Genomic DNA, 16,797 nt, shown 5'->3' with positions numbered 1-16,797 from the left:
TTCCCAGTTGAACCGTTTGGGAGTGTTCCTATGATGAGATTTTGTAGTACTCTCGCTAGAAATATTCACAGGACAAAAAACTCAAGACTCTAGGTCATCTAAAAAAAAAAACTATATTTTGATCCTTTCTTCAACAACCTAGATATCTTAATTAAACCACTACCAAAGCCTTTTCTTCTGTGCTAGTCGAGCAAGTGACAATAAGGTATCAATATTAGACAGAGGAAGAACAATTTCATATAGGCCTGCCTACCCCCTTTATTAGTGTCTTCATTCCAGCGCTCTCCACTGACCCCTGGCCTGAAGGCCCAGAATCATACTGCCCCCTTTCTCTTTCTCTCTCTACCCCCCCCCCCCCCTCCCCTCCTGTCTCTATGTCTTTCTCTCTCTCTCTTTGTCATGAAGTAGGGCCAGAGCATTGAGGCAACAACAATGAGGCCTATACTGAATCCATCCGTTGGCTACTGTAGCCTACACTATGAATTTACTTACCTCATGTTTCAAACCTGTCAATCCTGTGACCAGTGCAATGTTGGCCAATTCAGGCAAAGATAAAGGTAATGTGTTTTCACACTTTGTCCCTTTCAGACCATTTTTGTGAACTCAGTGCGGTTTGCTTAATTTTTTTGTGCAGTGTGAATCTCCAAAGGAACTCAGACACCCCCAAAAGAGCCCCGAAGTGAACCGAACTGAGACCATCTCGAGAGGTGGTCTGAGTTCGGTTCGCTTGAATTCCGTGATCCGGTTCCCTTTCTTAGGGTAATGTGAACACAAAGCTCCCCAGGTTCACTTGTCATTATTCCCGCACCACACACTAGACTACTGCAACACCATTTCCCCTGCCATAACCCCTCACATTGGTGCCACAAACGAGAGAAGATGATGATATGCAGGTTCGCGAAAACAAAAAGTGTGCTGTTTTGGATATTGATTAGCGATTGTCAGTGGTGTTAAGTACTTAAGTAAAAATACTTAAAAGTACTACTTAATAATTTTTGGGGGGTATCTGTACTTTACTATTTATTTTTTTGACTACTTTTACTTTTTCTTCACTACATTCCTAAACAAAATTATGTACTTTTTACTCCATACATTTTCCCTGACACCCAAAAGTACTCGGTACATTTTGAATGATTAGCAGGACAGGAAATGGTTCAATTCACGCACTTATCAAGAGAACATCCCTGGTCATCCCTACTGCCTCTGATCTGGCGGACTCACTAAACACGTGCTTCGTTTGTAAATTATGTCTGAGTGTTGGAGTGTGCCTCTGGCTATCCGTAAATTCAAAAACTAGAAAATTGTAATTTAAGGAATTTGAAATGATTTATACTTGTACTTTTACTTTTGATACATAAGTATATTTTTGCAATTACATGTACTTCGGATACTTAAGTATATTTAAAACCAAATACTTTTGGACTCAAGTATGTATTTTACTGGGTGACTTTCACTTTTACTTGAGTCATTTTCTATTAAGGTATCTTTACTTTTACTCAAGTATGACAATTGGGGACTTTTTCCACCACTGGCGATTGTCAAGGATGCACAGAAATTCAGTTCAGATTATTTGTTTTCAATATGTGATCTATATTTTTATCAGCTAAGAGAGCTTCATAAACTGTTTATTCGATTGTGGGGTTTGAATAGTGTGAGAAGACAACAACATATTTGGTGAGAATCACAACATAGGGTACAAAATCAATTCTAGCTCAATTCTATTCTAGGGGCAGTAGCCTACATTGGGTGTACAATTTTCAATTATAGCATTATTTAATCTGCAGTTCTTATTTTGCTATTTATTCTGTAAAAAAAAATTTTTTACATGTTAATAGTATCTTCTGATTACAATTATTATGTCTCATCTTTTAACTAAATGCAATTTATTAACTTCAAAATATAGGTAGATATCTAGCTGTCTGATCACACGTTCTGATGGAATGGTTTGTCCTGCACTTTGTAAAAACCCTGAGTGCATTGAGTGAATGTTGGAAAAAGATATTGGTCCTTTCTAAACATAGCAATGTGAATGCAAATAGGACTCGGACCACAAAATAGGTGAAGTGAACTGGCAAGAGTTGAGTCCTCATTCAACGGCAAGTTCTCTTTAAAGAGGACTGAGATCGGTTATTTTAATGGGGACTATATGTGAAAACACCCTAAATTACGCAGCCTCTCACCATATTTTTATTTTGTTATTATGACTAACATGATTGTTTTTAGTTTTGCATAAGCTAGTTCTTATGCAATTCATGACACATAAAGGGATGTTCGAAAGCTCTGACACGTCGTGGGCGTTGCCGGTAATGGGCGTTACCTGTAATGTGTCGTCATGACTACGCGGTCTCATGGGAATGAGAGTTTACAAAAATGCCAGTGAGCTGATGGTGCTGGGAAGGAAGGAGGTAGTACCTAGCCTATTTCCTTAATCTATCCAGTAGTAGCAGACTCTCGAGCCGCAACACACCTATGAGAAGTCTACTAAAGTAGTGCCTGAAACAGGTGGTTTCTCCCTCGCACAGCTGCACACAACATATACGCTTTTTTTGTTTTGAGACGGACCGGCATCACCTCAAAATGAATTCGCTCTCAGCTTGGTTTTGGAGTGAGAGTTTCTGGCTTCCACCGAATGTTACTTGGGCGGAACTCGAGCACCCACCACCAGGACAGGAGTACCCCAGAGCTGGCCACCTACTCTCCTGCTTACCGCTGGCTTTTGGCGTGTTGGCTGTCAGGGTGTTATTTGAGAGGTAGGCTATGTAACAAAGTAACGTATATTGATTTGTCTTTGTAAACAAAATAATTCTGCATTTGATATGTATGTCGCATCATCAAAGATTTAGCGGTATAAACCAAGGCCAAGTCCTTGGCTAAACTGAGACTGTGTGTGTGTGTGTGCGCGCGCAGTCAGAGGAACTAATTAGCGAACTGCCCTTGGGCGGTGATTGGCCTATGAGGCATTGTTTTCTGATGATAGGTACCCGAAACTCTACTCTAGTCTATACAATTTAGACTATTGACACAAACACTGTGGAAAATATGAATAGTATGCTACTGTGTGTGTAGGCCAACAGTAGGCTACGAATAGCTTATGAGTATACAAATAGTATACAAAGTATATGGATCATAGGTGTCTTGTTTAACCTGAAGGGTAGCCTAATTTAGTTTTTGTTGTGCAACTGGCGTGAGAGAAGCAGTAACCCTTCTGGCTTCATTGACCTGTGTTCTATTAAACGCCATACAGTCACTTAGTAACCAGGCTTTGAGTAATCTCTGTAACCAATAAGTAAAATCTCGCGTGTAATTTGGTCAACTGCACTGATGCTTATCTTTGTAGAGGGACAAAGATCACCGCAGACTGACTGCTGCAAGTGACATGGCCATGGGATTATATGGTGTGCATCTCTAAAGTCTAAAATGGCTCTTCCTCTTTTTGTGTCCTTGGCCTCCCCTTTGACTGGTTTGATGTGTGTCAATATCCATCTGCTTTCTATTGACTATCCATATGATTTCAGATCATTGTAGATGAGGGTGAAGAGAGAAGGAATGGAAACACAAGATTATTGATGATATGCACTACTGATGTTCTCTTCTGCGTTCCAAGATAGAATTGCATGCTGGCTGTCTGCTTATCCAAATAGGTCATTTGAATTCAATGCATAGCAAGGCCTCTCCTGAACAGATGCTTTCTGAAATGTTAGCTGGACATTTGTTTAGGCCTAGGTAGTACATTGGATTGTGTGATAGGAAGGAAGTGAATGTTGTTTGAATGGGTCATAGAGGCAGTACACTGAGGTGAGGGAGGTCTTGTGATAGACCTCTGTTTGCTGGTTAGTGTATGTCTCACTCTCAGCAAGGAGCTTTCTCCTCCCGACCCAGCGCCCTCTCACATGACAGCTCATCAGCCTCCTCTGTTTAGAGTTAGTGCTACATTCCTCATCATACTCTCCCTTTGACTGTCTGTTTTCCTCCACTACACTTTCCCATTCTAACTCTCTTTCTATCTTACACACACACACACACACACACACACACACACTTCACATACAGTAAAGTTGTGGGTAAACTGTGAAAGCTCTGTCTGTTTGTGGAATACGCCCCTGGTGAAACCCATGGTCTTCTCTGCTGAGGTTTCTGCTTAGGAGTACTTTAGGTACTGTAGCCAGCTCTGTGTCCATGTTTAATATCGTTCTCTCTCTCTGTTGCTGTGTGTGTGTTTAGGCTAGTAGCCAAGCCCTGTGCCAACATACTTCAGATTCAGGCTGGAGTGAGCCGGCGAGCCCAGCCCAACGCTGTCCTGGAGAGGGTGTTTACATCCACAACGGTACTTAAAGCATGGGTCTCATGCGCTGCTGCTGGGTGGACAAATGCAGCATTGTGACTTGAAATGTTTCTTATGTTATCGCCCACGATGTAAAAGCAATTCACCACATGTAAATGAACTGGATGTTCTGTAATTGCAAGTGGATTAGTGGAAGTAAAAAAAATCAGTAGAAATGATAAAAATCAAACATATTGTACACTTATTCCATGCTGATGAACTTGATTTTTACTCGCTTGTCAGGGGAAAGTGTGATCAGATTTAGTTGGTTATTGTCCAATGCTAGTTAGCTCTGGTAGATGCCAGTCTGTTTTGGCTGTAGCCAACTTTCCCTTGACTTGTTTAGCAGGGCAACAATGTAGGGTTTTTGACTCTGGCTAAAACAGTGTCTCTGTCTCTCCTGCGCCATCGTCTTCCTCAGAGTCCAGACTCGCGGCGGGTCGAGGGGCTGTCTAAGCAGCTGGACTGGGATGTGCGGAAAGTCCAGAGATGGTTCCGACTCCGGAGGAACCAGGACAAGCCCAGTACTCTCACAAAGTTCTGCGAGAGCATGTAGGTTCTGAAAAGTCTTTATCAATCTAGATGCGCTAGCTACAGCATTGCTGTTCTGTTTATTTTATTTTATTTGTTTCCTTTGGTCTTTCTTTTGCGTCTAGGTGGAGGTTGACGTTTTATACCGGTATATTTACCTATGCGATTCGCTATCTGTGGGTGGTGAGTTGAATTGACTTATACTGCACTACACTGAATAACTTTAATATAATTCAAATACACTTTAAATTGAAAGGAGCCCTTTTTAAAATAGTTGTTACTATAGGAAAGAAAGTAACAAAAAGATAAACATGCTGACTATGCAGATCGCTTTCAAGAGGAAGTCATATTGATAAGCATTGTGTTATCCTCTTTGATTATCTTTGACATGTGCATGTCCTCCTCTAGTCTTCTTGGATGTGGGACACACGGCAATGCTGGTACAACTACCCATTTCAGGTGAAGGATCTACATACCAAGTACCTAAATACCATGATCATTCCTCTAAATAGTCAACAGATGAAGATTAAATTCCTAACCATAGGGGTTGTTCATGTTCTCAATATGGTCCGGTTTTGCTAAAGATACCATGTTATTGTTCTTCCTTGTTTCCACAGACGCTGAGTCCTGGCCAGTACAACTACTATGTAGCCGAGCTGGCCTTCTACTGGTCCCTCATGTTCTCCCAGTTCACAGACATCAAAAGGAAGGTGAGTCAGGTGACTGGGTTGGGGGGACGACGACTTGGAGTGGGGTAGATGGACTTGGAGTGGAGGGCAGACAGAAACTGCAGCGATTGTGCTCCCCTCTCTCAAAAACACTAATCCTACCACCTCTTCAGCCAGTGGCTTTGCTTCGTTCTAATTGGCCAATCTATTGTAGCTGGTATGCAAGCCATTTAAATCCACTTGATTTTCTGGAAAGTCTTTGGTCGTCTAGCCAGAATTGGAGCCAGTCTGTCCTGTTTTTGTTACTTAATTTCAGAGACACTTTAGTGTCACTCTAGATTAGCAAGTTTATTATTGTTTTTTTTATAGAAGGCCTACGATACTGTGTAAACTCTGATTAACAGGTTAGACGCAGCAGTGAGGTTCTGTAGAGGCATAGTTTGGGACAGGAGTTAATGTATGGAGCACTAGCCCAGAGTCCAATCCTACTGAGAGTAGACCTAATCCATTGTCACATGGGTGCTGCTGGAAGAGGTAGAATTACATTAGCACTGTGCTGTTCTCTGGTAGTGGGTCAAGGGGAAAGGAAGATTGTTATTTGTATCACTTAGCAAGTTTAGCATGTTATGAGGTTGTAAAGGTTTCCAATACTCCTATGTTTTACCCTAGCATCTTTGTACACCATTACAATTGCAAAGATCCTTAAGCAGGAGCAATAAAGACAAACACATTGCAAAATCGTTTCAAGTTAAGAAAAGATCCTCAGTACATGTAATCTAGTTTAATATATAACTTAAATTATCTGGTGAAGTTCCTAGGAGATCATTAATCTTGTGTGGAAGAATTCTCATTGCCAAGCAGATGCAGCCTTTTCAAAAGCTGGTGACATTATCGTGTTGGGTATAATGGATCAGGTCAATGAACGTGTTGGAATGTTTAATAGACCAGGGTGTTGTGACCTTGGTTCCACTCACTCAGTGATTCTATGCACTTTATTGGCATGAAATGGGATGTGTGTAAATATCTCTCTCTCTCTCTCTGTGTTTGTTTGTTTACCTTCGTCCTCTGACAGGATTTCCTCATCATGTTTGTCCATCACCTGGCCACCATAACTCTCATCACCTTCTCCTACTGTAACAACATGCTGCGAATAGGCACTCTGGTCATGTGTGTCCATGATGCCTCCGACATCGTGCTGGAGGTAGATAAAAGATCAAGGGCCTATACCAGAGCCATGTATTTAGAGAGTTGGGCCAATGCGGTTTCTGCATTATGATACATTTATATAACACTTCAACATTCTATGGCAGCCATGTTAGCTCCTCATTAACATTACATGGGGAATATTTAAACAATGCTATGTAACTGAATGTCTAGAATTAGAACAATATTCAAAATTCTAAAAGTTGGCCTAACTCTATATATATGGCTCTGGCCTATACTATACTGTTTGTGTAGAGCTGTCTTTTTACTGGCTGAGGTGGTTTCACACCAAACTGAAATATAATGTATGGTCTATGTGGGTGTGAGAGTACAGGGTTTCACCCTGGCGTGTGTTTGCTCTGTTTGAACAGCTGTGTGCCCTACTGCTGCATTTAGCTAATACCTGTTTAACTGGAATCTGACTGTTTAACATGTCTGTTTACCAAGGTACAGCGAGAGAGGTGTCATTAAAGGAGAATTAAACATGTTTATGTTGGTTTGCTATCTGTACTCATGTGCTTATTCATTTCCTTCTCCCCAAGTTGGCCAAACTGGCCAATTATGCAAAGTACCAGCGGATTTGTGACACCGGCTTTGTAGTATTCAGCATCGTCTTCTTCATCACACGACTTGTCATCTATCCCTTTTGGTAAGGGGGGGTACATATTGAATTATGCAACAAGGCACAGAGCTGCGTTATCTAACTCCAGCCATTCTGTCCTCAGCACTATAGGATAGATGTATAATTAATTTGATTTCTATAAAAGGATTTGCCTTTTTTGGCGTCTCCTTGTGACGGTGCCCTAGTAACGTGTGTGCTTGGTGTGTGCGTGTGTTGAAGGATTATATACAGTGTGCTGGTGGAGAGCTGGGAGATCGTTGGTCCTTACCGGTCCTGGTGGCTGTTGAACGGCCTGCTTCTGGTCTTGCAGTCTCTTCATGTCTTCTGGTTCTACCTCATCGCTCGAATTGCCATCAAAGCCATATTCAAGGGCAAGGTGTGTATGTGTGTTTAACTTTACTCTGTCTGTGAATAATAGTGAACCTATGGTAGCAACAGTGATAGTTTGTGTAATATGCTCACATTGTAGTTGTGGACCTAAAAAGAAAAATTTGCCAATATCAAAACATTTCTCTTTTTACACAGACCATCTATTCAAGTTTAGGGAGGAAAAACAGTAATACGTTGATGATCTGATTCCTTGTATGATTCCTCCGCAGACTATTCATTATGTTACTGAGCACAAACTCTGTCCCTTTTAAAAGGTGGCGAAGGACGACCGTAGTGACATCGAGAGCAGCTCAGAAGAGGAGACGGACACCAATGTCAAGAGCAGGAACAAGTCACATCCCAACGGTAGCGAGCAATCACCAAAAAAAGACAACGGGACCAATGGCTTCGCCAAAGGTGGAACATAAGACCACTGAACACTGGGAGAGGTGATTATGAACTGGACACGGGGGTGGGGGGGGGTTCTGAAATGGATCCCCTCTGCTGTGTGCCACTTAAAATGGGCCCCGTCTCTGTTTAACTGAACTTCAACTCTTCTTTGACTTTCAGAAAACCAAACCCTCTCAGGGCTGGTGTGGGTGGTGAAGACGATGATACAATGGACAATGTTTGCTGCCTTGAGGACCTCTATTTATCACTGTGTGTTTCTTTGTATCAAGTTTACAACTTTGCCTTTGCTTATAGTGGAAGTAGGGGAGGAAAGTTTTCATAGACGTTTTACCGGTCAAAAACTGCTTCTTCTTCATTACTACAATGTCGTTTTGATAACTCACTTTTTTTACTTGGAGAGATAGCTTTATAGACAAAACCGGTGATATTTTAATGGTTGTAGGAGATTGTGTGCCTTCCTGAATATGCTGCCTCCCCTCATCTGAGGGGAAAAAATAAAGTAGAAATAATCTGTATTTCTCTCATTAAAAACATTTATTTGAACCAAATCATTAGTTAACATCTTTTGACAAACAAAATTATAGCAATGATACTCAAGTGACCTCATGAATGTGTTCACTATCAAACACAGTTCAGCCCCATGGCTGGTTTGAAGCCCATTGTCATGAAACTCTATAGTAGAAAGAATGGAGGGCTAGAACAAATGCTGTCAATGGATTTTTGTGGTGACATTAAAGGGTAATTTTTTTGTTAGTATTTGATTTTAGCACACTGGTCCATCATCTCAAACACGTCTTCACTGAAGTCGTTATACTGCAGACTGAAAGACAGGAAGGCAAATGTCAGAAGAACCCTTACACTTTTCACATGACACAAATTTCTCAACAGCAGTAGGAATTACGAAACATCTTAAACGTCTTTTGTGTGTGGTACAGAGGAGGCTGTGGAAGGAGCTATAGGAGGATGGGCTTATTGTAATGGCTGGAATGGATTTTTTTTGGAACCTATCAAACACAGCAAACATATGGAAACCACGTTTGACTCTTCCATTTATTTAATTCCAGCCATTACAATGAGCCTGTCCTCCTATAGCTCCTCCCACCAGCCTCCTCTGGTGTGGTACTATCAAAATGTAAATTGCACTGAACACTAATGCATGAATACTATTGTGTAGAAAACCATCAATACTACTACAATGTATCAGTGGAATCTGCCACTACTTGGCTCACTCACTTCATCTCCTGCATGGTGCGGCTATCCTGCATGACTTGGACCAGGGCTGGGACTGAGGTGTCAGTCAGACGGTTGTTTTTCAGGACCAGGCTCTTCAGGGAGCCACTGGCCCTCACCGCCACACTCAGGTCTCCAACACAGGCATCCGTCAGCTGGATCATCTCAACACTGTAACACACACACAATTATCTCAGTTTTGTCAAGGACTTGGCCTTGGTTTATACCTCAATCTTTGATGTGACATAGATATCACACACACAAAGTGAGTATTCAAGTGTTACACTGAGCCATAGCAAAGCAAAACCGGTCTGGCTTCACTTACTCCAGGTGCTCCAGCTTGCACCGTTTGTCTCCCAGTGCGACCCAGAGATGTTTGGCTCCTTCGTCTCCTATTTTGTTCAGGCCCACAGACAGTGTTCTCAGTCCAGAGGTCCCACTGCTCAGTAAGATGCCCAACTCCTTGAAGACCAGGGGAGTCAACTCACAGCGGACCAAGCTGCAACAGAAAACCCTAATTGGTTCTGATACAAAGGCATGAATGGTCTCGTTTCCAAGGGGGTCCCCAGACTACAACAGATAATACACAACAAGTATGCTGCGGACTGCGGTACCTCAGTTTCTCCAGTGGGCGTCCAGGCTTGCTGAGGGCCTTACACAGCTGCAGTGCCCCCTCCTGGCCCAACTCATTCACAGACAGATCCAGCTCAGTCAGCCTACAGCCATCTGACTGCAAGGCCTCAGCCACACCAGCACAACACGCAGCCGTCAACTCATTATCAAACAATCTGGCAAGGGGTAGAGCAGAGAGGGAATCAGGAGACATATCACATATCTCCATATCTGAGCAATGTGTTGTTTTTTATTTGTCCTTGAGACGTGAGTGAGCTGTTGTGACTATAATAACAGCATCCATTATCTGTCTGGTCCTTACATCAGGCTTTGCAGTTGGCAGCAGGGATATTGGAGAGCCTTGGCCAGCCAATCCACCCCCTGGTCGGTGAGGGTGTTCTGGGCCAGGTTCAGTATTCTCAACTCTGATTGGCCAGCGCACAGTGCAGTTGACAAGGCCTCCATGGACCCCCCCGTCAACTCACACATCGGTAGCCTGGACAAAACAAAGTCAACTAATTACAGGCTAATAATGATATTTGAACTGTCAATCATAGATGTATTCTTCTTCCAAAATGATACCATTACAATATCTGTGCTAGAGTACGTACTGAAGCTCCTGCAGTTTGCAGTAAGGGCTTCCCAGTGCTTGGCTCAGCTTCCTGAGCCCCTGGTCATGGAATGTATTCCCCCTCAGCTCCAACACGTGGAGATGGGATTTCTCCGAGGTCAGGACTGCCACCAGGTCCCCACAGCAAGCCTCTGTCAACCCGCACACTGGAAGTCTACAGAAACCAATCATCATCCATTTAGATACAACAAACAGACCAAGATACTTGACTATTATGTAATTCAATAGCATGGGCCAAATGCCAATATAAGCCTGTTATAAGGAAGTTATAATAGTGTTATAATTAAGTTTATGGCGTCATATTTTTTAAATGCTTCATATTCAGTGTATGAGTAGTATGGGACCTCGTCTTCAATAACCTATTGAAGTTGAGAACATTTTGAAATCGTAATTTACTGTAACACCGCCATCAATATTAGATTGTGCATTACATTTGAATGGCATGATGCAAACCCTGTATATGTCATATTCTGTGAAGTGAGATGGAACTCACTTTAATGTTTGTATGTTGCAGTCCCCAAGTCCTGTGCAAAGAACTTTGAAGCCTGTGTCACCCATGGGGTTGTAGGACATATCCAGCTCTGTGGTCCTTCCCTGGCTGAGGGCTGAGGCCAGGTGAGCGAGCGCCCCAGCACTGAGAGAGCTCTGAACCAGGCTGTGGACAAAACAGATGGAGAGATGTGCATGAGTATGCAGCTCTGGTGATGGTTTAAAGGGCAAATCCACAGTTGAAACAATAACAAAGCAGTCACCCCACCACTGTTGGTAAAAAGCTGAGGGATGGGGCTGGAGAAATGTAACCACTCAAATTCATAGACAAAGCTATGGATACAAGGACTGACCATCCATGATATCAAAATTATAGTTTTAACCATGTTTTGAGGTTAGTGTTTGTTTACAAACATTGGAGTAAAACAAGCTTATATTTGAGGTTCTGCTGGGGTGAGACAGTTGAACTAAAACCATGAGGCATTTATAAGTTATATTTTTCAAGAATCAATGGGTATATATCATTAATTTATAAGCCCTAAAATGAATGTAGCAACAGTGGATTTCCCCTTTAAGAACTGTTGAAATATTACAAAATGTGAACTTTTTGATACATAAAGGTTTTGGAATTAATTTATACAATGTAACCTACATACCACGCATACAGTAAATCACAATGTAATATGTCTCTTTCCACTATCTGGAGAGGAACAGTAATTACAGATCATTTGTTTTTACGACAGAAGTAATGTATAGCTGTAGAATAGTAGTGTAGCGATCCATGCTTATAAACCAGGGTCGCTACAGTAGCTACATCATTTGTTTGAGAATTTGTTTGGAAATTATTTGTATGTATGTGGTCCCACAGTGGTAGGATTCTGTTTTACTTTCTAGTTGCAGATGAGAGGTATTGATTGTCACTTTATCATATCGTTTACCAAACTGGATTGGGTCACACACTTACTAGCAGCAAAATACTAGACCACAAATTGCATTTATTTTCTGTTTCCTCAATTACTCACATTATTTTATGAGAGAGACGTATGGCAGGAACCAAAAGGTAAGCTTTCTCCTCAGTTAAATCCTTGCTGCTGTACAGATTCAGTTGATCCCACTCCCCCAGACATGTCACTATGTAGCTGAGAGACACACAGTCCTGTACACCCAGAACGCCATAGCTGATGCCACGGGCAGACGGAGTGATGATCTCCTTCACCAGCTTCTCATTCTGACGTTGATGGAGTAGATGAAAGTAATGGAGGTGTCTGTCTTTGTGATAGCTCTCCAGTGCCTTCCGAGAGGTGCTTTTAAACCAGCTGCTGAAGTCCATGATGTGGTCAGTGTTGAACTCTCCCAGTTCAGATTCCAGAGGCTTCCTCTGAGAGGGCTCAGAAAGCCCTGCCAGGTAAAGGTCAAGAAACTCTACGCAACCCTCATGGTTCTCCAACATTTCTTCCACACTCACTGCTTCTGACTCGTCTAAGTAGAAGGATGCAGCCAAGAGAAACTCTTGGATCATCTGGGTGTGGAAGGAGAAAACGCAGTCGTGCGATTCCAGGTCACCATCCACGTGCAGGAAATCTTTCAGTGATGTTGGAGTTGTTAGAAACTTTTGAACACCAGTGGAGGCAATTTCTTCTTTGGAGCAGTTTGAATGCGGGCCAAGACAGCAATGGGAAGCCATTCTACCCAGGGAGGTCACCAGGTCTCTAACATTGGCCTTGTCCAATGTCAGTGCCCGAATAAGCTGGACGGTGATGTAAACGAACACCTGGGTTAGTGTCTCAGGAAGACTCTCTCCAGCCTCCATTAGAGACTTGTAAATGGAACACGTCGTCCAGCAGAATCTAGGAGAGGCGCAGAAATCATAGAACCCCATTGTCCTTTCTATGTTCTCAAACGCTCGACTGGCTACACTTGGATCAGAGAAGAACTTGTCGCAATAGGCCTTCCTCTGGGCCTTCAGAAACCCCAACAGCTCCACGCGGTGGCCATCTAGAGACTCAAGACTGGCTGCGGTAGGCCTTGAGGTCAGCAGTATGGCTGCCCCCTTCAGCAGAGGTCCATGCACCAGGCTGGCCACTAGCACAGCGACTGAGGCTGGCTGGTGAGGGTCAGAGCAGAGGGTCAGGGATGTGGGGGGGTGCAGGCTGTGCTGGTACTGATGCAGACCATCAAACACAAACAGCAGAGACTTTGGCTTCTGCAAGACTAGAGCCAGGGACTCAGGGGAGAGGTGACTGTAGCGCTGAAGCAGCAATGCCTGCAGAGACAGCGCCCCCTTATGGGTATTCAGATCCCTGAACGTGAAATGGAAGACACAGGAAAAGTGTTGGAGATGTTTGCCCGTGGCCCAGTCCACTATCAGCTTCTCCAAGGCAGTGGTTCTGCCAACTCCTGCTGGACCAACCACTATAACAGGTTTGGGCTGGTGTCTGTCTTCGGGCAGTGCAGTTAGAATGGCATGTTGAAATGACTGTGGATTCTCTTGCATCTGTTTGTCTGACACATCAGGACCAGCGGTCATGAGCGTAATGTAATTATTATCATGCACAACTTTATTCGGCAACTGGCCTCCAAGAAGGGTTGATGTGTCCTCTGACTTCTGCTTTCTATGGGCCAGCAGTGCTTCCTTGTGTATTGTGTGGATAGCTGTCGAGAGAACAACAGCAGTTTGAAAAAGGGAACGTTGAGACGCAAGCACATGCATCAACGCAAAGTTGGCACACACATATTGGAGCAAAGAGTACACAGACGCAAATGCATGCAAAATCAAACAAGCAAAGTCATTTGTCACTATATGGTCAACCATATTGTGCGTTAAAGTTTTCTAGGCGGTTGCACTTGCTTTTAATGTCTGGGTTGCACAAAGTAGCCAACATTTACATGAAAATCAAATTGTTAAGGGGCGCGTTTACTTACTTTGAAAACAATCCTTCGATGTGGCCATAATGTATCTATAATTCCCGCTGGTGTCCTGTGTTTTCGTTCGTTCAGAGCAAGAGACAATAAAATGCGTGGTAGAGGCTTAAAACAGTATGTTTTTGCAAATTAATGAAAACGAATTACAGCCGATGTTTTATCTGTGCAACTGTACAATATGTTCCGGGTGGCAGCTAGTATAGAGGATGAAAAAGAAGGAAGTGATATGTGCAATATCCTTTATGGGCAAGATTCAACCGCTCCTTTTTGGGAACGAGTTATTCTAATGAACATGCGGAAACACCAAACGGCAGCAGGGTCTACTAGTTTCATCCTTCAAAACTGTCATTGGTTTCAGCCAGCCAATACTATAGAACAGGGGTATTCAACCTGGGGTCCGATGACCCCTAGAGGCAGTGGCGATTTTAGCATGTACATTTTGGTGGGACATAAAGAAAAGATGTGGGATGCATGCCAGCAAAGCCACTACATAACACTAAACAATACATTAATTGCACTATAACGGTGACAAACGGTGCCCAGAAACTGTTAGGCCATACATAAAGCTGTCCCAACAGCAGTCCCAACCAGTGGCGGTTCTAGACACATTTTACTAGGGGGGCCAAGGAGGGGCCAGTGTTTAATCAGGGGGGCACACATAAAAAAACTGGCAACACATGATATTCAAAGATTATAAACTTTATTTTACTTTAAAATCATATGACATTTATTATAACACGTATTTTGTACAAGAGTGCAGATGCAAGAGAGATAGTGCCATAAAAATTAAAAAAAAAAAAAAAAAAAAAAAAGTACAGGGTACAAATACAGGGTTCATATTCAATGTGAACAAAACTCCAGGATACAACAAAGGGTACAACAATGTGCCATTTCCTATTTATGGAAGCCCCACTACTGTGGACAGTTGATTCCACATTTTGTTTTAAGAAAGAAAACTTTCTGAGTGATTTATAAACAAAACACACTACCCTGTATCCATTTAGGTAAAATAAACCAAATCAGAAAAGAAATTCAATTCAAAGAGGCTTTACTAGCATGACCATATTGACATACAGTATTGCTAAAGCATATAAACAGGGAAACGTGTTACACATTAACATCCAGTAGTCCAATAGGATGCAGACAATAAACATTAAGTTAACATTCGTTTAAAAGCAACAATCATGTCAACACAATGTAGCAATATGAACAACACTGATGGATATCAGCAACAACATGAAAACAAGAATATTACAGGTGTCTGTGTGTGTGTGTGTGTGTGTCTGTGTCTTTGTGTACTTCACTGTCAGTTGATGAGCAGGTGTACAAAAAAAGGCTTTACAACATATATGGGCAAGTCCATTTAGGACAGCACATTTCCACCATAGTTCACATTAGGAAAAAATGACAGCATGAATGCTCACTAAACAAACATATACTACATATACCTTTTTATACACATTTTTTTTCAGTAATTTTTTAAGAGTGAAAGGGAAGTAAGCAATCGCTCATCATAGGATCATACATATTTCAGTTACAATATTAGTTACAATATTAGTGTTAGTTAGATCATCATGTCAAAGCTGGACCTGCAAAGTCTGAACGACACAAGTGTGCAATGATTGGAGTGATTTTGTTTCTTTTTTTTCTTGCTTTGCTTGTTTTCAAAAGGAAAAATCATAGTTGGTAAAAAATAAAATAAACTTTCGTTGAAAGGTATCACACTGTATAATTTACAAATATCTAAAGAGGTTTAGTGGATGCCATAAAACATCTGTGGAGCTTGAAGATTTGTAGTACATAGATGTTTGGCAGAGATAATTCAAAAGAATAAAATCATAAACTCTATCTATCTATCGAGAGAGAGAGAGAGAGAGAGAGAGAGAGAGAGAGAAGTGTTTCCTTAGAGCAGTACATGCAGCAATCACTTAATGGAGTGATGTCATAATGGGCCACAAAACTTTGGGGATGTGGATGGAAAGTTACAGGCAGGAGAGGGGAACCAACAGAAGCAGGTCTTGAGACATGAGTTTGCCCCTTTTTGAAAACCTCTTGAGAGAGGATTGGTGGGATATATATACATACATACAAACATACATACACTCTAGTAGTGTGTGGAACTACTGGTACTGTGAGGAAAAAAAGATAGATGATGTAAAATGAAAAATAAAACAAGCTTCAGCTTCTTAAGACACGGTGGGTTCATCTAAGTAGACACATGTAACTTCATGTGGACACCAGACTGTCTTTGTCTACACATCTAACTTCATATGGACCCCAGACCGTCTCTGTTTACACATGTAACTTCATATGGACACCAGACTCTTTGTCTACACATGTAACTTCATATGGGCACCAGACTGTCTCTGTCTACACATGTAACTTCATATGGACACCAGACTGTCTTTGTTTACACATTTAACTTCATATGGGCACCAGACTGTCTCTGTCTACACATGTAACTTCATATGGACACCAGACTCTTTGTCTACACATCTAACTTCATATGGACACCAGACTGTCTCTGTCTACACATCTAACTTCATATGGACACCAGACTCTTTGTCTACACACGTAACTTCATGTGGACACCAGACTAACTCCATTCATTTTACCGGTGGTATTGAGAACAGATAAACCCACCGTGTCTTAAGAAGCTCAAGCTTGTTGTTTTATTGTTCATTATATCTCTTTTTCCTCACAGCGGCACTCATACGCTACTAGCGTATATATCATATAGATACACTACAGCAACAGGATACGGCGGTTGTGCTGTCTGGCAAAACGG

At 42.1% G+C, this 16,797-nt stretch overlaps 2 protein-coding genes across 2 annotated transcripts; one reads left to right on the top strand and one right to left on the bottom strand.

Moving 5' to 3' along the window:
* The first annotated feature begins 2,375 nt into the window (after nt 1–2,375).
* Nucleotides 2,376–8,873, top strand: LOC311149748 (ceramide synthase 5-like). Its single transcript, XM_084186960.1, has 11 exons — nt 2,376–2,750; nt 4,222–4,324; nt 4,743–4,873; nt 4,978–5,035; nt 5,261–5,311; nt 5,470–5,562; nt 6,593–6,721; nt 7,266–7,372; nt 7,565–7,721; nt 7,990–8,163; nt 8,285–8,873. The coding sequence occupies exons 1-10, from the start codon at nt 2,578–2,580 to the stop codon at nt 8,140–8,142; spliced, it is 1,155 nt and encodes a 384-aa protein (XP_084043086.1). The 5' UTR covers nt 2,376–2,577; the 3' UTR covers nt 8,143–8,163; nt 8,285–8,873.
* Nucleotides 8,644–14,204, bottom strand: LOC311149747 (NACHT, LRR and PYD domains-containing protein 3). Its single transcript, XM_084186959.1, has 9 exons — nt 14,010–14,204; nt 12,110–13,739; nt 11,092–11,253; nt 10,579–10,752; nt 10,290–10,463; nt 9,970–10,143; nt 9,681–9,854; nt 9,359–9,526; nt 8,644–8,945 (listed from the first exon to the last, which is right to left on the bottom strand). The coding sequence occupies exons 1-9, from the start codon at nt 14,035–14,037 to the stop codon at nt 8,876–8,878; spliced, it is 2,754 nt and encodes a 917-aa protein (XP_084043085.1). The 5' UTR covers nt 14,038–14,204; the 3' UTR covers nt 8,644–8,875.
* Nucleotides 14,205–16,797: the final 2,593 nt, after the last annotated feature.

This window comes from Coregonus lavaretus (assembly GCF_964263955.1).
Source record: "Coregonus lavaretus genome assembly, chromosome: 22".
Taxonomy (NCBI): domain Eukaryota; kingdom Metazoa; phylum Chordata; class Actinopteri; order Salmoniformes; family Salmonidae; genus Coregonus; species Coregonus lavaretus.
Note: the sequence above shows the minus strand (reverse complement) of the source record. Positions and strands in the feature narration are given on the sequence as shown.